This window comes from Sapajus apella, unplaced genomic scaffold (genome assembly GCF_009761245.1).
Source record: "Sapajus apella isolate SASKATOON/1434 unplaced genomic scaffold, GSC_monkey_1.0 scaffold12, whole genome shotgun sequence".
Taxonomy (NCBI): domain Eukaryota; kingdom Metazoa; phylum Chordata; class Mammalia; order Primates; family Cebidae; genus Sapajus; species Sapajus apella.
The window spans coordinates 25,937,788-25,957,565 of NW_022436952.1; the positions used below are offsets into that span (position 1 = coordinate 25,937,788).

A 19,778-nucleotide genomic window follows, 5' to 3' on the forward strand; every position below is an offset into this window, starting at 1 on the left:
AGTGCGCTGTGGGAAGTGGAAGGATACCTTCGGAGGAGTACGCTATTGAAGGCCGAAAGAAGAAACCTGGGCGGCCAAAGGGCGTAGAACTAGAGAAACGGGCTTCGGTGGGAGCACTGATATGGACAGGCTAAGCGGGCGCTGCCCCCCGGGCAGCTAATACTCCGACCTTCGCCTCCGAGGAAGGGGCTCCTTCCCGACGTCGCCCAGCTGGCTCCGCCTCCCCGGAGCCCTCCCGAGCCGGCCCTACTTTCCGCACCCGCCACGTGACGCTCCGCCCTTTCTGAGATCACATGATTTCACTCAAACACTGCGGTGTTCCTCCGCGCTGGCATAGTCCCTACTTCTCTGACGTCCTCTCAAGTCCCTATTGGTCTACTCGTTCCTGACACTCAAGTGTTCTGTACATATCTCCAAACATCCGTTTTCTTTTTGAACTCTTATTTCTGGAGATCATCTCTGTCACTTGGGTACTACTTTGTTTTGGTGTCAACGGCCGCCTTCAGCGTAGCAACGCGTTTTGTGAATAGCCAACCTTGTAATTGTCTCTGCTTGTGCCTCTGCGTTATTTCCGAAAGGAACATGGGGAACCAAGTCTCATGATTATTACCATCTCATACTCTTCTTGAGCCCCATCTTCTTTGAGGGCAAGGTTGGGGAATAGGTTTAGAGTTATTTTCGATTAGTGAAAACCAACCATCTTTGCTACGTCTCCTGCGTATCCCACACATTAATTCCAAAGCGATTACGCTAATGGCGTGAGGGGGCGGGTCAGTGGGTGTTGCTACGCTAGCAGCGTTAGTGCCGATGAGGTAGTGGCGTATCTTAGCGGGGGGGCAGTCCTGTTAGTCGGGGGCGGGGTTGGTGAATAGGGAAGTGGCGCAAATTCGTGGATCACTCCGCTGAATCCGCCCGCCCGTCGCCGCTGTCGCCGCCGCCCCCCGTCCGGCCCCCCCGGGTTCCCTCAGCCCAGCCCGGTCCAGCCCGGTTCCCGGGAGGATGAAGTTCGTATACAAAGAAGAGCATCCGTTCGAGAAGCGCCGCTCTGAGGGCGAGAAGATCCGAAAGAAATACCCGGACCGGGTGCCGGTGAGGACAGTAGCCTGGGCCGAGGGCGCGGGACGCTTACGCTGACGCCACAGCCTGGCCTTTGATTTGGGACGGGCAGCGCGGGGATCAGGCTGCTGGCTATGGTGGGGTTGGGAGCCAGCCTGAAACTGCTGTCCCTGGGGCCGAGGATGAAAGGAGTGGGGTAGTGGTGGACCTGGGGTAGACAGGAGAGAGAAACCTTGGCATTTGTGAGTGGAGGCCTTAAGAGAGTTTGACAGCCTGAGCTTCAAGTGGTCATCCCCCCAGCTAGTTGAGGTTGTGAGATTGAAGCACTAGTCGGCCCAGACAAGTCATCTCCATCTGATTAAGATAGTTGTTTATGGTGACGCCCTATTCGGGGGATGGATCCTGGATATTTAAATGAACTCCAGTCAGTGAGGTCAGGATCTCTGGGACTCAGGACTGCACCGCGTGTGCAAAGACAGATGAGTCTGGGGTAGATTTAGGTACTAGGGTTATTGTTATTTGAGTTCTTGACAGGTGCAGCTGCGGGGCTGCATTCCTCTGCCTCCTCATTTTCATCCTCTCTTTATCAGGTGATAGTAGAAAAGGCTCCCAAAGCTCGGATAGGAGACCTGGACAAAAAGAAATACCTGGTGCCTTCTGATCTCACAGGTGGGAACCTGACCCAAGACCCAGGCTTGCTTCCTGTGGGTGGGAGTGCAGTCTCTGCAAGAGGAGGCTCCACCTAGCACCTGTTCTTTTGAGGGCATTTATGATCTCTGTGACTTTCTCACACCTTGTATCTTTTGCAGTTGGTCAGTTCTACTTCTTGATCCGGAAGCGAATTCATCTCCGAGCTGAGGATGCCTTGTTTTTCTTTGTCAACAATGTCATTCCACCCACCAGTGCCACAATGGGTCAACTTTACCAGGTATGGTGACTGGGAAGTGGTGGAGGCTTTGGAGAGGAAACTTGGAAGAGCCTGAGCGGAAGAAAGTGTTGTTACATCAGTAGTTTTGGACTAGATTCCTGACTTGCCTTAAAATTTCATGATAGCAGTGGGTTGGGGGTTTGGACAGAACAGTAGGAGTAGAGAGAAGCGAAGAGAACAGTGAGCTAGAGGAACTGTTTGATCAGGACTCTTCCCAGTCCTCCTCCCCATTCCAGAGCAGCAGAAAACAGTTTAAGGTCTTTTTGCCCAGGACTGCAGAGATTATACTGCTTGTGCTAGTCGTTGGAGTCAGTGAAGGAGTCGGGCACTGGTTTGTGGTTCTAGAAGACCGTGTCTGGGTGGTGGTTGGTTGAAGTAAGTTAGGAGCCCAGTTGCTGAACAGTTTTCTGCTTTCATCTCAGGAACACCATGAAGAAGACTTCTTTCTGTACATTGCCTATAGTGACGAAAGTGTCTACGGTCTGTGAAGCTGCTGCCCCTGAGCTGGAGGGGGCTCTCATTCTACAAAGAGAGAGGTGGCCCCCCTTTCTTGACTTCCTCCTCCTTCAAGCTCAAATACCACCTCCCTTATTCAGGACCGGCACTTCTTAATGTTTAAGGCTTTCTCTCCAGCCTCTCTTAGGAGGGGTAATGGTGGAGCTGGCATCTTGTACCTCTCCCTTCTCTTTTCCCCTTTCTCTGCCCGCCTTTCCCATTCTGCTTTAGACTCTTGATTGTCAGTCTCTGTCACATCTAGTGATTGTTTTGGTTTCTGTTCCCTTTCTGACTGCCCAAGGGGCTCAGAACCCCAGCAATCCCTTCCTTTCACTACCTTCTTTTTTGGGGGTAGTTGGAAGGGACTGAAATTGTGGGGGGAAGGTAGGAGGCACATCAATAAAGAAGAAACCACCAAGCTGAACTGAATTTTGCCTTGTGTTGCTCCCCTCCTCCCGCTGTCTTTCAGTCTTTCCAAGGCGTCAGTGGGTTTCAGTTGTGGGGAAAGAAGAGTAATGGGTACAAGCTGGAGGGATAGAAGTATATTTTGGTTTATTCTGTTCATGTGAGCTTTTCCCTGTCTGCAAAGAGAGGGTGGTTTTGTTGTAATGGAATGGAATACTGAGTATTATTTCATAAAACTTTAGTTTTATGACACATGTGAAACTAAATGTTAAATATGCTTATTTAAAAAATACTGTTTTTTTACTGTGGGTTCCTGTGGAGAAAGTTCGAAAGTACCTGCTTTAGGTGGACATTTATTAGAACATTTTAATTAAGGAAGATATTTTCAGTGTAGGAGCTGGTAAAACGGCTGTTCTCAGTTGCATGTCACTTGGCTAGAGTTTTGCCGGCGAGTGGGATCCGGAGTAGTGGAATCAGGGAGAGAGAAGACTGGGAGGAGGGAGCCATTATCGCCAGGAGTACTTCATCTCCCAGCGATCATTTCTCCCGCAGGCCGGAAGTGGGGCGGTCCCCCGGGGGAGAAAGAAGCTGCAGAACGAGGCAGTATGGTGGCCGAGAGTTCTAATCCCTTCTTCCTCTTCTTTCATCGTCCCGCCCAGCCTACATCTCCCAGGGGTCTGCGCGCGCATTTCCGCTCTCCCCTCCGGCTCCCCGTCTCCCCGCCGCTCCCCGGGGGAGGGGAGCGGCTTGGTGCGCCTGCGTCAGCCCGTGGCTTTCTGGGAATCAAAGTTCCGGAGGCTAATGCGGTCCCTTTTCCGCTGTCCCCGTACGGACTACAAAACCCTTGGTGCACTGCGCCTCGGCGCCGGCGGAGGGAGGAGGGAGAGAAGAGGAGGGAGGGAGGAGAGAGAAGGAGGAGGAGGGAGCAGGCGGCCGGCGGCGCGGGGGGAGGGGGGCCCGGTCCGGGAGTGCGGGAGGCAGTGGTAGAGGGAGGTGGCGGCAGCGGCTAGCGGACCCGAGTCTCAACCGGGCTGAGGCGGACACTTCTGTGGAGCGAGCAGTAGGAGCACCGAGCAGTAGAGGCGGCACCGGGATCCCCGGCTCCGGGGAGGGGGGTGCCGGACCGGGAGGAGGGGAGGGGGCGATGCTGGAAGCCATGGCGGAGCCCAGCCCCGAAGGTGAGCTCTAGACCGGCACGGAGCGCTGAGACGGCGGGGGGCGGGCGAGGAATCAATTGGCAAACTTGGAGGTCGAGCCCCGGAGCCCAGCGGGGGAGTTCGGGGAGGGGGTCGGGAGCCTGGCCCTAGAGGTGGGAGAGCGACGAGTTGAGAGACCTTGGAGAAAGAGGAGTGGGAGACTGGGCTAGAGGAGTTGGAGATCAGACGGTGTGGGGGTGCAGGGGATAGGAGCTGGAAACCCGGAGCCCCCGGGGCTAGGGGCCGAAAGGGCCACCGGCAGATTGGGGCCCTGGAACTGGGAGGTTGGAGGAATCCGGTGGCCGGAGAGTTGCTAAGGGAGGACGTAGAAGAGGCTGAGTGAGGGGCCCGGTAGTTCGCTGAGGTGGGGTAGTTTGTAGCGGTGGTGCCAGAGCTCCGAGTAGTTGCCGCCGGAGAATGCCCGGTGATTGTCGGAGGGGTGGGCAGGTAGTTGTGGGGAGAAGAGGGGATCTGGGTATTGTCTACGGCAGACGGACCTGTACAGGGGGGTAGTTGCGGAGCGAGCGAGTCAGGAAGCGAGGCGAACTGGGTAGTTGTAGGGGGTGGTAGGGCGGGGTGGGGGGGTCAAGACCGGCGACTTGCTTGGGGGGGTAGGGTTGGTCAGCGAGGGTTAGAACCTGGGAGTTGCGGAGGGTGAGGGGGGAATCGGCGGCAGCAGCGGTGGCTGCTCTGGAGAGAGAGGGGGTAGCTGGTTGGGGGGAAGGTGCTGGAGTTGAGGGGTCCGTAGCCTAGTGACTGGGTGGTGAGTACGGGGGCGGAGGGGGGGCGGCGGCCGGAGAGGGCTCGGGAACGGGGCCGGGGGGCCCGGCGGGGAGCCCGAGGAGCTCGAGACGGGGAGGGGCCAAAGCCCCGGATGGGGGCGGAGGGACAGCGAAATTGTGGGGAGCGCGGTATGGGGGGGCAGGTGGGGCCGCGTCCGGGTTAGAGCTCCCTGGTCTGTCCCGGCCGCGAAGTAGCGTTCGATACGTGTGCCTGTGTGTGTTTGGGGTGGGGGTGAGGGGCGCGCCGGGCCGCGTGCTCGAGTAGAAGGGGCCAGAGGGCGGGGAGCGGTTCGGCGTGGTCACCCTGGACCCTGGGGGCCGGCGGGCGGCGTGTGCGGTCTCGGAGGGCCCTAGGCGGTGGAGCGCGGCTGGGTAGGAACTCGGGGCTCCGGGCGCGTGTGAAGGACGGGGGCGGCGGGCGGCGGCCAGGACGCGGCCCTGGGAGCCGTAAGGTGGGGTGGGGCGCTGAGGGATCCGAGTAGACTGGAGTCGAGAGAGACCGTGAGTTGGGGGGGCGGGGCGCCGGGCCTCCTGTTGGGGGAAGGGGAGCGCTATAGCGAGGCCTCAGAGGGCGCCGCGCCTAGGCTCCGCCCCTCGCGGGGCGGAAGGGGGAGCAGGGGCGGATCCAACACAGCTGGGGGCCTGCTGGCCTGGCGGAGGGACCTGGGAGAGAACAGGGGGTTCACTTGGGAACCGCAGCGTTTAGAGGAAGAGTTTTAAACAGACTGTTTCCTAGTGTCTTGACTCAGCTTTTATTGCTTTTTCAGATCCACCTCCGACCCTTAAGCCAGAGACTCAGGTGAGGTTTCCCCTACCTATGGAGCCTAGTATCCCTGCCTGATAACGCCCCCCTGCCCCCTTTTCTAGACTGCTTACTTAGGTACTGTGGCTCTGGGAATGCCCTTCTTAAACTGTGTGGCTTTCCATGTGATCCATGTCTTCTTCCTTTCAGCCACCAGAGAAACGGCGGAGAACAATTGAGGATTTCAACAAATTCTGCAGTTTTGTCTTGGCATATGCTGGTTACATCCCCCCTAGCAAAGAGGTAGGGACAGGAGAATTACTGACTTGAGGCTGGTGTGGTGGGACTATAGAGCGCCTGTTGTTCAAGTAGAACTGTATTGCTTTTCTTGGAGGAGAGGCCCCTAGAAATTATGACTAGGAAGTTGGAGACGCTTAGGGCTGTGGTAGAAAAGCTGGTGTGCGGGGAGGGGATCTAGGGATAGCTAGCCTGAAGAGCAGTGAAAAAAGGGGATTTGGAGGCACTGGTCAAGAGTTTGGAGGCACTGGTCAAGATTTTGGCATAGTCTTGAGGTGCTGTGAATGGAAGGTGTTGACGGATAAATTTTAGGGAAATGAAAATGGTAACAAATGAAGGTGTACAGAAATAGAGCCAAGGACACACGGCTCTGATGTGGGGGATACAGTGTTCCAAAGGTCCTGCGCAGGCGCAGCGGTGAGGTAGCAGACTGGTGGGTGGCAGTAACATGAAAGTGGTCAAGAGGATATGCTGATGGGAATTGTGGTGGGGAGAAGGTTTTGGAGCACAGTGGGATTTAGTGGTTGGCGCAGGACATTTTGGGGTAAATTGGGTCCCTGCTTTTTTTCAAGCTGGGTTTGTGGAGGGGCTGAGATGACACTAGGGTTCTGCTGACCCTGGTCTCTTCCCCCTTTTAAGGAAAGTGACTGGCCAGCCTCTGGCTCCAGCTCTCCATTGCGAGGAGAGAGTGCAGCAGACAGTGATGGCTGGGACTCAGCCCCCTCAGATCTTCGAACCATCCAGACTTTTGTTAAGAAAGCAAAGTCATCCAAGAGAAGGGCAGCCCAAGCAGGTCCCACCCAGCCAGGACCCCCAAGGTCCACTTTCTCTCGCCTGCAGGCCCCCGACAGTGCTACCTTGCTTGAGAAGATGAAGCTCAAGGACTCTCTATTTGATCTGGATGGGCCCAAAGTGGCATCTCCTTTGTCCCCCACATCCCTGACACATACCTCCCGGCCCCCTGCTGCTCTTACCCCAGTGCCCCTTTCCCAGGGGGACCTCTCCCATCCTCCTCGAAAGAAGGACCGAAAGAACCGAAAGTTGGGGCCAGGAGCTGGGGCTGGCTTTGGGGTGCTTCGGAGGCCTCGGCCAACTCCTGGGGATGGGGAAAAGAGGTCTCGAATCAAGAAGAGCAAGAAGCGGAAGTTAAAAAAGGCAGAACGGGGGGATAGACTCCCACCTCCTGGGCCTCCCCAGGCACCCCCCAGTGATACAGACTCTGAAGAGGAGGAGGAAGAGGAGGAAGAGGAAGAAGAGGAAGAGATGGCAACAGTGGTAGGGGGTGAAGCCCCAGCCCCTGTGCTCCCAGCACCCCCAGAGGCTCCTAGGCCCCCTGCCACAGTGCACCCTGAAGGCATCCCTCCTCCTGACAGTGAAAGCAAGGAGGTGGGCAGCACTGAAACAAGCCAAGATGGAGATGCCAGCTCCAGTGAAGGCGAGATGCGGGTCATGGACGAGGACATCATGGTAGAATCAGGTGAGAGGTTTGGGCTGGGACGATGGGTTTGAGGGTGTTGTGAATCCAAAAACAGCACTGACAGAATACCAAACGAACCTTTTTTTCCCCAGGTGATGACTCATGGGATCTCATCACATGTTACTGCCGAAAGCCCTTTGCAGGGCGGCCCATGATTGAGTGCAGCCTGTGTGGGACGTGGATCCACCTCTCCTGTGCTAAGATTAAGAAGACCAATGTCCCTGACTTCTTTTATTGCCAGAAATGCAAGGAACTGAGGCCAGAGGCCCGGCGGTTAGGGGGGCCTCCCAAATCTGGAGAGCCCTGACGGCGCCAACTCTAGGCTGGAACTTCCAAATGACAACGCGATTTGGGAACTGAGCCTCAGGGACCTCAGCCTATCCCCTGAAGCTTGGATACTGTCCGCACTTCAAGGCAGGAATTCCCAAAGGAGACTTGTTTGAAAATGAATGTCTCACTTTCCTACCCTCTCCTTCCTCCCCACTCTGTGGATTTGAAATTGGACCCATTAGTTGGGGGTGGGAGGCTGTCTGTGTCTCTAGACACAATCTCTGTCTCTTGGACCTGCCACCATCATTTTCTGGGTCAGGATGGAATGGGACAGTTGTCTATAAAACTCTAGTGTAAATATTAGCACTCCCCTCCCTCATCTTTTCTTCTATTTCACTCCCCATTTATTTTCTTCTACACCGGTTGTATTTTTAATTTTGGACTTCCCCTATTGGGCATGGCAGCTCAAAGGTGGAGTACTAGAGCCTGGCCAAGCGAGGAAGGAAAGCAGAAAGGTGACGATTCTCATTCACCTCTTTTGTTTTTAATAATATTGGCCGCTGTTTGTACAGACAGCCTGCGTGTTGTAAATAAAGCAGAGTGGGCTCTTTTGTGTTTATAGCCCTCACTAACTGTCCTGCTTGGGAGGGAGGCTTCGGAAGAGCTGGCTGAAGACTAGCTGGAGGTGGGGCTGAAAACCACCTCTCAAAGTCCAATCTGAAGATGGCACGGCACTGAGCCTTCCCCACCCCAAGATACTCGAGTAAGCCACCTTAGAACTTTCACTGTATTTGTTCCTCCCTACTAGAGTCTAGGAACCCCCGCAGTTCCCACCTTCACTCCCTGTACGCACACTCCTGCGGGTCAGAGTCGCTTCGCGTTCCCGCCTGGGTCGGGTAAAGCCCGGTGGGAGCCGATTGTCTGCTTCCTGAGGGCAGAGGCCAGTTTAGCCCGGGAGCACGCAGGAATTCGGCTAGGGTACCCGTTTGGGGGCTGGGAGACCGTTGCTGAAGGCAGCGATCACGTGGCGGGGGCTCTAGGAGGAGTCTGGCGGTCACGTGACTGGCGGGGTCACGTGATGGGGCGGCTGAGGAAAGCGGAGTGGGCTGGCTTGGGTCACGTGACATGAGGAGAGGTGGGCGGGAACCTGGAGGTGCTCGCGACGTCGGCGGCTATGGCGCGCGGCTACCGCTGAGACCGTGGCTTTGAGTCGCACCCCGCGGCCCGCCCCCCGCTGCCACCCTCGCCGACCCCCGCTTTCTTTCCTTTGCTTTTCTCCTGTACTAGGTCGGTCCTGTCCGCGCTCGTGCGTCGGTTTGTGCGTGTGCGCAGGCGCGGCAAGGGCCATTTGCCCGGTTGGGTGGGCGGCAGAGCCTGGGAGCGCGCGGGCGAGACCATGGCGGGCAGCAGCACTGGGGGCGGTGGGGTTGGGGAGACGAAGGTGATTTACCACCTGGATGAAGAAGAGACTCCCTACCTGGTGAAGATCCCTGTCCCTGCCGAGCGCATCACCCTCGGCGATTTCAAGAGCGTTCTGCAGCGGCCCGCGGGCGCCAAGTACTTTTTCAAGTCTATGGATCAGGATTTTGGGTGAGCGCAAGGCCTACATAGAACCGACGGGAGCTTTGCTAGAGTGGATTGGGCGACATGGAGGGTCACACATCTACTTTGGGCCACACTGGGATTTTCTGGCCTGTGGTGGAGCAGATTGTGCTATGCTGAGGTGGGTTGACTATGCCAGGATGGACAAGGTTATGCTTGGATAGATCGAGGCACACGGACAGACTAGGATATCCTAAACCAGATTAGAGAAGATTATGTTCTACTGGAATAGGTGGAGGCATACTGGTTTATTTTGGAGTATTCTAGACTGTACTGAGTAAATTGATCCGTTGTCTGATCGTTTAATACGTCCTCAGGAGTCCTGCATGTTGTCCACAGGTTATGTAGGGATACTGTGGAATCTTTTGATGTAGATAAAGCTATATTGGGTCAACTTGGGACATTCTGGCGTATACTAGAGCAGACAGGATTTTGGGGGGGGATATTCTAGTCTATACTGATGCAAAGAGTGCTCTATTGGGATGTTCTAGGCTGCCCTGGAGTAGAAGATCGTGGAGAAACTTGGGCCATGGTCGGGCGCGGTGGCTCACGCGCACTTTGGGAGGCCAAGGCGGGCAGAACACGAGGTCAAGAGATCGAGAGCATCCATCTCTGCTAAAAATACAAAAAATTAGTCGGGTGTGGTGGCACACGCCTTTAGTCCCAGCAACTCGGGAGGCTGACAGGAGAGTCGCTTGAACCCAGGAGGCAGAGGTTGCAGTGAGCCAAGATCGTGCCACTACACTCCAGCCTGGGCAACAGAGGGAGAGTGTCTCAAAAAAAAAAAAAAAAAAAGAAAAAGAAAAAAAAAAGCTTGGATTATTATGGACTCTACTGGATTGTATTGATTAATCCTGGTTTTTCTTGGGGCAAGACGTGGTTTTATCGGAGCACTCCGTATAAGGGTAGACAAGGCTGTCGGGGCCCATGCTAGTACAGGCAGCTGTATTGGGGTATTCTAGTCTATATTGGTGCAGACAGCTGCGTGTGGGGACATTGTAGGCTGTGCTAGAATAGATTGGGCTCCTAACGTAATTTGGGCAATTCAGGGATATCTTGGACTAGATGGGCTTGTAAATAATGCAGAGAAAGCCCTTTTGTATTTATAGTCTTTGGGACTGAGCCCAAAGGTTGGGTCCTCAACCTCTGCTTTTTTGAAGGCAGGCTGGATTAAGTTGGGGTAGTGTGGGTTTTATTTTATTTATTTACTTTTTTTTTTTTTTTTTTGAGACGGAGTTTCGCTCTTGTTACCCAGGTTGGAGTGCAATGGCGCGATCTTGGCTCACCGCAACCTCCGCCTCCTGGGTTCGGGCAATTCTCCTGCCTCAGCCTCCTGAGTAGCTGGGATTACAGGCACGCGCCACCAGGCCCAGCTGATTTTTTGTATTTTTAGTAGAGACGGGGTTTCACCATGTTGACCAGGATGGTCTCGATCTCTTGACCTCGTGATCCACCTGCCTCGGCCTCCCAAAGTGCTGGGATTACAGGCGTGAGCCACCGCGCCCAGCTAGTGTGGGTTTTAAAAGGTTCTTCTGGTTGTCCGCAATGTACTCTTGGACAATTTATTTAAATTTTGTCTTGATCTCATCTGTGACATGGAGAAAATCACAGAATGAAATGCTTAGATCAGGTGTGTGGCAAACGGTAAATTCTTGGTGAATGGTAATTGTCATTATTAGTATTGAGGCTGACTATAAAGTAGGTTATGGTGGTACGGAATAACTTGTCTTAGAGTGGATTGAGCTATGCTGAGATTATATTATATTGGGAAGAATCCTGCATTATGCTGAGACAGATTGGTAGTGACTGGGCTGTGTTGGCACATTGACAGCAAGTGGATTAAGTTGGCATATATCCTGGCTCCCATAACCATATTAGGCCAAAGGGTTAATCAGACAAGGTGTCTTAATTTGGGGGCAAGGGTGTGTGTGGAAAGAGAAGAACAACTAGGGCAGAGTCTGATGATTTATACGTTGATTCGTTTAACCAACATTATTTGTTAATGCCTAAGTGTCACTGTGTGCTGTGTGGCTAGGACATGGTGTTGACCAGAGTGAGTGTTCATGATTTGATGTTGTGGTCAAGAAGAAGGGTCAAGTCTAGTCCACCACAGGGAACCTATTGGAGAGATGACCGCAAGGCCGGGTCTTGGGATCTGCCAGGCTGAGCAGATTGCTTCGTGTAGAATTTTGTGCCAGATGAGGCACAGGGGAATGGGAAGCTTAGCTTGCCCTCTCCTTGGGAACTTTCAGTCTAATGAGGAGCTTCCATTGCTTGATCTAATGGGTTTTTTTGTGGTGGAGTTTCGCTCTGTCTCGCAGGCTTGAGTGCAGCAGAGTGATCTCGGCTCACTGCAACCTCTGCCTCCCAGCTTCCAGCAATTCTTCTGCCTCAGCCTCTCAAGCATCTGTGATTACAGGTGTGCGTCAGCATGCCTAGCTAATTTTTGTATTTGTATATATATATATATTTTTCTTTTTTTTAAAGATGAGGTTTCACCATGTTGGTCAGGCTGGTCTTGAACTCCCGACCTCAGGTGATCCGCCCACCTTGGCCCCCAAAGTGCTTGGATTACAGGCGTGAGCCACCACACCTGGCCTCTTTTTTTTTTTAAAGATGGGGTTTCACCATGCTGGCCAGGCTGGTCTTGAACTCCTGCCCTCAAGTGATCCGCCTGCCTTGACCTCCCAAAGTGCTAGGATTACAGGCAAGCCACCGCGCCCGGCATTTTTGTATTTTTAGTGGAGAAAGGGTTTCGGCATGTTGGCCCGGCTGGTGTTGAACTCCTGACCTCAGGTAATTCGCCCACCTTGGCCTCCCAAAGTGCTGGGATTATAGGTGTGAGCCATAATGCCTGGCCTCTAATGGGTGTTTTTATCCAACAAAGGTCAGTCCTCTAGAAGTAAATTAGAAAAAACTAAAGGAGGGCCAGGCGCGGTGGCTCACACCTGTAATCCCAGCACTTTGGGAGGCCGAGGTTGGGGGATCACCTGCGGTTTGGAGTTCGAGACCAGCCTGACCAATATGGTGAAACCCTGTCTCTTACCAAAAAAAAAAAAAGAGAGAGAAAAAACTAAAAGACAGTATAAGGAGAGATTTAGATGAGGATTGAAGACTTTTTTTGGATTTTTTTTTTTTTTTTTTTTGGGATGGGGTCTCTCTCTTTTTCCTTGGTTGGAGTGTAGTGGCACAGTCTTGGCTCACTGTAGCCTCTGCCTTCTGGGTTCAAGTGTCTCCTGCCTCTGCCTTCCCAGTAGCTGGGATTACAGGCACATGCCACCACACCTGGCTAATTTTTGTATTTTTAGTAGAGATGGGGTTTCACCGTGTTAGTCAGGATGGTCTTTATCTTCATACATTCACGATCCGCCTGCCTCGGCCTCCCAAAGTGTTGGGATTACAGGTGTGAGCCACCATGCCCAGTGGGTTTTTTTTTTTTTTCCTGAGATGGAGTTTCACTCTTATTGCCCAGGCTGGAGTGCAATGGCGTGATCTTGGTTCCCTGCAGCTTCTGCCTCCCAGATTCAAGTGATTCTCCTGCCTTAGGCTCCTGAGCAGCCGAGGTAGGCGTGTGCTACCATGCCCAGTTAATTGTTATATTTTTAGTAAAGACGGGGTTTCACTGTGTTGGCCAGGCTGATCTCAAACTCCTGACCTTGTGATCTGCTTGCATCAGCCTCCCAAAGTGCTGAGATTACAGGTGTGAGCCACTGCACCCAGCCTGGGTTTTTTTTTTTTTTTTGAAACGAGTCTCAGCTGCCCAGGCTGTAGTGCAGTGGTGCAATCTTAGCTCACTGCAACCACCATCTACCGGGTTCAAGCGATTTTCCCATCTCTGCCTTCCAAGTAGCTGGGATTATAGGCACCTGCCATCATACCCGTCTAATTTTTGTATTTTAGTAGAGATGGGGTTTCTCCATGTTGGCCAGGGTGGTCTTGAACTCCTGACCTCAGATGATCCACCAGCCTCAGCCTCCCAAAGAGCTGGATTACAGGCATGAGCCACCGTGCCTGGCCTTGTTGGAAGATTTGTAAGGAACAGGATGGGCTTGAGAGGAGGCTACTAGCTAGGCTTCTAAGTTGGGTAGATGTCTTAGGCAGCTGTATCAGCATGGGGGATTGCCTTTGAAATTGCATTGAGAGGTTTGAATCAGACTCAAGGAGGTCTTTTGGAGCAGCACTGTGCCCCTGAGGGTGCATTAGGGAGAGGAGAAATAAGGAAAGGAGATTGAATTTGGAGATTTCTTAGGTGTCAGAGTGAGTTATTTCCATGTAAGAGAAGACTTGAACAAGGAAGGAGAAAGTCAATATCCTGGAGCCAGGTGAAGATTGGAAGAAACTTTGAGTGGAGGTGGGGGTGGGGATGGCTGGTCCAGCTCACCAACCTCTGCACTGTTTCTTGGCAGGGTGGTGAAGGAAGAAATTTCAGATGACAACGCCCGCCTCCCCTGCTTCAATGGAAGGGTGGTATCCTGGGTAAGAGTTTGTGACGCCTGGGGCCAGGTCCCCTCCGAATTGCCAGGCTTCTCCAAGCCTGAGTCTTTTCTGTAGCCCTGCCCCAGGCCAGGTGTTAGTGGCCCTGCCTCTTTTTTTTTTTTTTTTTTTTTTTTGAGATGGGGTTTTTTTAGCTCGCCCAGGCTGGAGTACAGTGGTGCAGTCTCAGCTCACTGCAACCTCCGCCTTCCGAGTACAAGCAGTTCCCTGCCTCAGCCTCCTGATTAGCTGGGATTACAGGTGTCTACCACCAGGCCCAGCTAATTTTTTGTATCTTTAGTAGAAACAGGTTACACTATTTTGGTCAGGCTGGTCTTGAACTCCTGACCTTGTGATCCACCCACGTCAGTCTCCCAAAGTGCTGGGATTATAGATGTGAGCCATGGCACCTGGCTGGCCCTAGTTCTTTACCTCCTGTCTGTTTGGAGAGCCATCGAGAGGCCCTCAGCTTTCTCCTTTTGGAGTCTCTAATCCTTGCTAGGTTTTTTTGCTCTTCTTCAGCTCTCTGAGACCCTTTCTAATTCTTTGACTTACTGCCATCTGTTCCACCCCCACTCCCAGGTGAGCCACTGTTTATCGTTTGCACCCTTCTAGCTGGTGTCCTCAGATAACCCCCAGCCCGAGATGGTTCCTCCAGCCCATGAGCCTCGGACAGAACTGGCGCCTCCAGCCCCACCTTTACCGCCTTTGCCACCTGAGAGGACCAGTGGCATTGGGGACTCGAGGCCTCCATCATTCCAGTGAGTCCTTCGGATCCTTGACTGCAGGGGAGGGAGAAGAGGAGGGAACCCAGGCCTTTTGGTAGGGGGTGCCTGGGATCCAGAGACCTGATCTCCTGATGTGGGTTGGAAACCATCTCTGCCCGTCTAGCCCTAACGTGTCCAGCAGCCACGAGAATCTGGAGCCTGAGACAGAAACCGAGTCAGTAGTGTCACTGAGGCGGGAGCGGCCTCGAAGGAGAGACAGCAGTGAGCATGGCGGTGAGGGGCAGGCCTGGGGACGGGGAAGGGCTGGGCCAGACCCCAGTCTTGGTGGGGTGGGCAGGGGGAAGCTTGGTTCCTGAGCTTCCTATCCATATGCAGCTGGGGGCCACAGGACCGGTGGCCCCTCAAGGCTGGAGCGCCACCTGGCTGGATATGAGAGCTCCTCTACCCTCATGACCAGCGAGCTGGAGAGTACCAGCCTGGGGGACTCGGATGAGGAGGATACCATGAGCAGGTATGGCTCTGCAGCTCTCCCCAGTGTGCCCAGCCCTGGCTTTCCTCCTCTGGTCAGTCCTCTTGTTCTTTCTCTTGGCCCCATGACCACTTTGGCTTATATTTGTTCTCCTCCCAATCTCCTGACAGGTTCAGCAGCTCCACGGAGCAAAGCAGTGCCTCCCGCCTCCTGAAGCGCCACCGGCGGCGGAGGAAACAGCGGCCACCCCGCCTGGAGAGGGTGAGGGGGTCCCCATGGGAATACTGGTGCTGGGAGAAGGTGGGGCATGGGCCTTGGTTTGGGTGGTGCCAGGACACCAGCAGAGCCCCAGGGTGTAGCCTGGGTTGTTGAACAGCACTCTAGCTCCTTCTTTTCCCACCACAGACCTCATCCTTCAGCAGTGTCACGGATTCTACAATGTCCCTGAATATCATCACGGTCACACTGAACATGGGTACGGGGAAAGCCTGTGGGGAGGGCCTGGTCTCTGGGGCTTGCAACTAGGGCCTCTTCCCCTCACACGGCCTCTCTCCACAGAGAAATACAACTTCCTGGGCATCTCCATTGTGGGCCAAAGCAATGAGCGGGGAGATGGAGGCATCTACATAGGTTCCATCATGAAGGGTGGGGCCGTGGCGGCCGACGGGCGCATTGAGCCAGGGGACATGCTTCTGCAGGTGTGCTGGGGCAGGGCCATTGAGCTGCCCTGCGTGGGGGCCCTCAGCCTCTGCCACCCGGCCTCTGACCCCCTTCCCCTTGCTTCCAGGTGAATGACATGAACTTTGAGAACATGAGCAATGATGACGCCGTGCGGGTGCTGAGGGACATCGTGCACAAGCCTGGGTGAGTTGCTGAGCAGGCTGCAGGTCCTCAGTCTTTTTTTTTTTTCCCCCCTTAAGTTTTTGTTTTGCAATTTTAATAAGTGGTAAGACAGGCGGGCCCAGGAGCTAACCCCTGCAATCCCAGTACTTTGGGAGGCTGAGGTGGGTGGATCACCTCAGGTCAGGAGTTTAAGACCAGCCTGGCCAACATGGAGAAACCCCAATTCCATTAAAAATAGAAAAATGGCCAGGTGCAGTGGCTCGCACCTGTAATCCCAGCACTTTGGAAGGCCAAGGTGGGCGGGTCACCTGAGGTCAGGAGTTCGAGACCAACCTGACCAACATAAAGAAACCCTGTCTCTTCTAAAAAATATAAAATTAGTTGGGTGTGGTGGCACATGCCTGTAATCCCAGCTACTCAGGAGGTTGAAGCAGGAGAATCGCTTGAACCTGGGAGGCGGAGGTTGCGGTGAGCCAAGATTGCACCATTATACTCCAGCCTGGGCAACAGGAGCGAAAACTCCATCTCAAAAAAAAAAAAAAAATATTAGCTGGGTATAGTGGTGCTCCCCTGTAGTCCCAGCTAGTGGGGAATGAGACAGAAGAATTGCTTGGACTCTGGGGTGGGGGCAGAGGTTGCCGTTACCTGAGATCATGCCACTGCACTTTAGCATGGGCAACAGAGCAAGACTCTGTTTTGGAAAAAAAAGTGGGGGTAAGACATAACACTCAATGTACATGAAACAAATTTGTGATGTAGCAAATAATACTAGAGTGAATACTCATGTCACCACCACCTAGGCCATCAAATAGAAATTGCTGACACCCTAGATCCCCCTCCACAGACGCCCTTTTCTGCTCCACAATGCCTCACCCACCAGGGGTAGTCACTCTGCTGACTTCCTGGGTCATTACCACGACAAAGAAAAGCTTTGCCTCCCTCCATAGTAACCACCCTTACATGTATCCTTGAATAGCACGGTTTTGTTTTACCTGTTTTTGGACTTTCTGTGAATGGAATTGTACAGCGTGTACTCTCTCGTTTCACTTGGCAATATGTTTTTAAGAGTTTCCATGTTGATGAGTCATCCGCATTGTGGTACCTTCCACCCTTACCTTCCCTATCCCAGCTGAGACATGCTGGCTTCTCCCCATCTTTGTGTCTCTTAATTCATCCTTGCTTCAGCCCCCCCACCCCAGGCCTGTTCTTCCCCTGTGCCCTTGACTGGCCTTCTCTTCCCCATAGCCCCATCGTGCTGACTGTGGCCAAGTGCTGGGATCCCTCTCCTCAGGCCTACTTCACTCTCCCCCGAAGTGAGTGACACTCAGGGAGGGCCTGAAGTTGGTGGTGGGGGCGGCCCAGAAGGCTGGGGCTGGCCTCTGGTCGTGAGGAATGGGTGGAGGAGGGTCCAGGCAGAGGTGGAACAGGAGGCTGAGTCAGGGAGGGACTGGGCTGGCTTTTGGGGACTGAGAATGGGTCATTTTGGTACCATCTTTGTCCCAGATGAGCCCATCCAGCCAATTGACCCTGCTGCCTGGGTGTCCCACTCTGCGGCCCTGACTGGCACCTTCCCAGCCTACCCAGGCTCCTCCTCCATGAGCACCATTACATCGGGATCCTCTTTGCCTGATGGTGAGCCGCCAGCCAACCTCATTTCGCCCTCCTGCCAGAGGGCTGCCCCGAAGTGGTATGACCCATGGCCCTTGTGGGAGTGACCCTGCCTCTTGATGCCCCATTGTCTCCTCTGCCAGGCTGTGAGGGCCGGGGTCTCTCCATCCACACAGACATGGCATCGGTCACTAAGGCCATGGCAGCTCCAGAGTCTGGGCTGGAAGTCCGGGACCGCATGTGGCTCAAGATCACCATCCCTAATGCTTTTCTGGGTATGGCTGGGTCCTGGGCAGGTGGCTGGAGAAGGGGAGGAGGAGGTGACCGAAGCTGGGAACAGCACAGGCAGAGGTGAGAGCAGGAGTTGGAAGGAAAAACTGAGGCCTTTTTCCGCTGTGGGTGCCCCCAGGCTCGGATGTGGTTGACTGGCTCTACCATCATGTGGAGGGCTTTCCAGAGCGGCGGGAGGCCCGAAAATACGCCAGTGGGCTACTCAAAGCTGGCCTCATCCGACACACCGTCAATAAGATCACCTTCTCTGAGCAGTGCTATTACGTCTTCGGAGACCTCAGTGGTGGCTGTGAGAGCTGTGAGTCCCCCGGCCCTGACTCTGGCAGTGTGGCTCTGCCTGCCTTGTTCTGCCTCTCCAACCCTAGACCTAGCCCAGAAACCGCAGCCAGGGCCACCATGGATGGTTGAGCAGCATGTGTCCCGAACTAGGTCCTGTACTGGCCGAGGATGGGGGCTGACGTCCACCCATGCGCTGCTGGACTAACCACGCCAGGTGCAGGACTGTCCACCAGGGGAAGGTGCACCTCTTTCTGAGTCCCGCAGAGGCATGGGCTAGTGGTGGCCCTGGTTGTGCCCCTGCCCTCATGGCAGAAGTAGTTGGGAGTTTCCTGTCAGAGGCCCTTGTGAACCTGTTTTGAGCCCAGTCTTGGGTGGGTCTGGGAGAACTGTTCCCAGTTCCTCTCATTCAGTGTCTTAGGGCCCTAGCCTCTTTGAAGCAGTGATTTCTTACTCTCTTCTTTTGCTTTCCAGACCTAGTTAACCTGTCTCTCAATGACAACGATGGCTCCAGTGGGGCTTCAGACCAGGACACCCTGGCCCCTCTGCCTGGGGCCACGCCCTGGCCCCTGCTGCCCACTTTCTCCTACCAGTACCCCGCCCCACACCCCTACAGCCCACAGCCCCCACCCTACCATGAGCTTTCGTCTTATACCTATGGTGGGGGCAGTGCCAGCAGCCAGCACAGTGAGGGTAAGTCACCCCCAGATACCCGATACGCCAGGTCTGAGGGCGGATCAGAGGGGAGCCAGGGAGGAGCCTGGATGAGGACTCAGTTGCCCCTCCCCTCCCTCCACAGGCAGCCGGAGCAGTGGGTCGACACGAAGTGATGGGGGGGCAGGGCGCACGGGGAGGCCTGAGGAGCGGGCCACCGAGTCCAAGTCCGGCAGTGGCAGTGAGTCTGAGCCCTCTAGCCGAGGGGGCAGCCTTCGGCGGGGTGGGGAACCAAGTGGGACTGGCGATGGGGGCCCTCCTCCCTCCAGAGGCTCAACTGGGGGTGCCCCTAATCTCCGAGCCCACCCGGGGCTCCATCCCTATGGACCACCCCCTGGCATGGCCCTCCCCTACAACCCCATGATGGTGGTCATGATGCCCCCACCCCCACCCCCAGTCCCTCCAGCAGTGCAGCCTCCGGGGGCCCCTCCAGTCAGAGACCTGGGCTCTGTGCCCCCAGAACTGACAGCCAGCCGCCAAAGCTTCCACATGGCCATGGGCAATCCCAGTGAGTTCTTTGTGGATGTTATGTAGCCCGCGGTGGGCCAGGCTGGGCCTGGTGCTACTGGTGCGTGACTGGGTGTCCCGGCCATCATGTGCTTGCTCTCACAGTGCCTGGGCTCAGCCTGCCGGCTGCTGCCAGACAGGAGATCGTGGCCACTGTGACTCTCACCAGCAGTGCCTGGTTCCTCCCCCTTCCCTCAGGGGTAAACAAGGGACCTTTGATTATTTTTAGCTTTGTTTTTTTATAAGCCTTTTTGGGGGTTAAAATAGAGTTTCTTACACTTTTGGGACTAATTTTTTTAATAGGCATTTCCTCTTTTGTATAAAGCATCCCCATCTGTTGGGCCCCTTGTTCTGACCCCAGAATGTGACCTCCTCCTCCAGTTACCCACAGCCCTGCCCTGTGCGGGGTTGGGGGTGGTCAGTGGTACCCTGGGGTTAGGCCCCTAGACAGCAGCCCGAGGAAGCTGGGAGATTTGGGCCGTGTAGCTGCCTTTGTTACGCTATTTATTTTAGTCACTTGTATAAGACACCAAATAAAACAATAGAGGCAAACTCCCCACACCTCTGGCTCCTTTCTTTGGGAGGGAGGCAGGCAGCAGAGGGAAAGAATGGACACACA

At 54.6% G+C, this 19,778-nt stretch overlaps 3 protein-coding genes across 9 annotated transcripts; all 3 read left to right on the top strand.

The window, feature by feature from the left end:
* The first annotated feature begins 297 nt into the window (after positions 1–297).
* On the top strand, positions 298–2,908 carry GABARAP (GABA type A receptor-associated protein). Of its 2 annotated transcripts, none has more exons than XM_032280554.1 (4): positions 298–1,089; positions 1,647–1,725; positions 1,866–1,984; positions 2,407–2,908. In XM_032280554.1, the coding sequence occupies exons 1-4, from the start codon at positions 1,000–1,002 to the stop codon at positions 2,470–2,472; spliced, it is 354 nt and encodes a 117-aa protein (XP_032136445.1). In that variant the 5' UTR covers positions 298–999; the 3' UTR covers positions 2,473–2,908. The 2 variants fall into 2 exon arrangements, with proteins under 2 accessions (XP_032136445.1, XP_032136446.1); XM_032280555.1 differs by lacking the exon at positions 298–1,089 and adding an exon at positions 1,146–1,247.
* A 334-nt stretch (positions 2,909–3,242) lies between these two features.
* PHF23 (PHD finger protein 23) lies at positions 3,243–8,267 on the top strand. 4 transcript variants are annotated; one of them, XM_032280535.1, is made up of 5 exons: positions 3,243–3,559; positions 5,630–5,661; positions 5,815–5,907; positions 6,541–7,378; positions 7,471–8,267. In XM_032280535.1, the coding sequence occupies exons 1-5, from the start codon at positions 3,490–3,492 to the stop codon at positions 7,683–7,685; spliced, it is 1,248 nt and encodes a 415-aa protein (XP_032136426.1). In that variant the 5' UTR covers positions 3,243–3,489; the 3' UTR covers positions 7,686–8,267. The 4 variants fall into 4 exon arrangements, with proteins under 4 accessions (XP_032136426.1, XP_032136427.1, XP_032136429.1 ...); XM_032280536.1 differs by lacking the exon at positions 3,243–3,559 and adding an exon at positions 3,566–3,731; XM_032280538.1 differs by lacking the exon at positions 3,243–3,559 and adding an exon at positions 3,566–3,710.
* Positions 8,268–8,734: 467 nt separating this feature from the next.
* On the top strand, positions 8,735–19,714 carry DVL2 (dishevelled segment polarity protein 2). Of its 3 annotated transcripts, none has more exons than XM_032280529.1 (15): positions 8,735–9,238; positions 13,657–13,726; positions 14,339–14,484; positions 14,615–14,724; positions 14,827–14,962; positions 15,091–15,181; positions 15,326–15,395; positions 15,479–15,618; positions 15,708–15,784; positions 17,009–17,076; positions 17,267–17,395; positions 17,515–17,646; positions 17,781–17,960; positions 18,413–18,631; positions 18,738–19,714. In XM_032280529.1, the coding sequence occupies exons 1-15, from the start codon at positions 9,045–9,047 to the stop codon at positions 19,184–19,186; spliced, it is 2,211 nt and encodes a 736-aa protein (XP_032136420.1). In that variant the 5' UTR covers positions 8,735–9,044; the 3' UTR covers positions 19,187–19,714. The 3 variants fall into 3 exon arrangements, with proteins under 3 accessions (XP_032136420.1, XP_032136421.1, XP_032136422.1); XM_032280530.1 differs by having other exon boundaries at positions 14,615–14,712; XM_032280531.1 differs by lacking the exon at positions 8,735–9,238 and having other exon boundaries at positions 14,306–14,484.
* Positions 19,715–19,778: the final 64 nt, after the last annotated feature.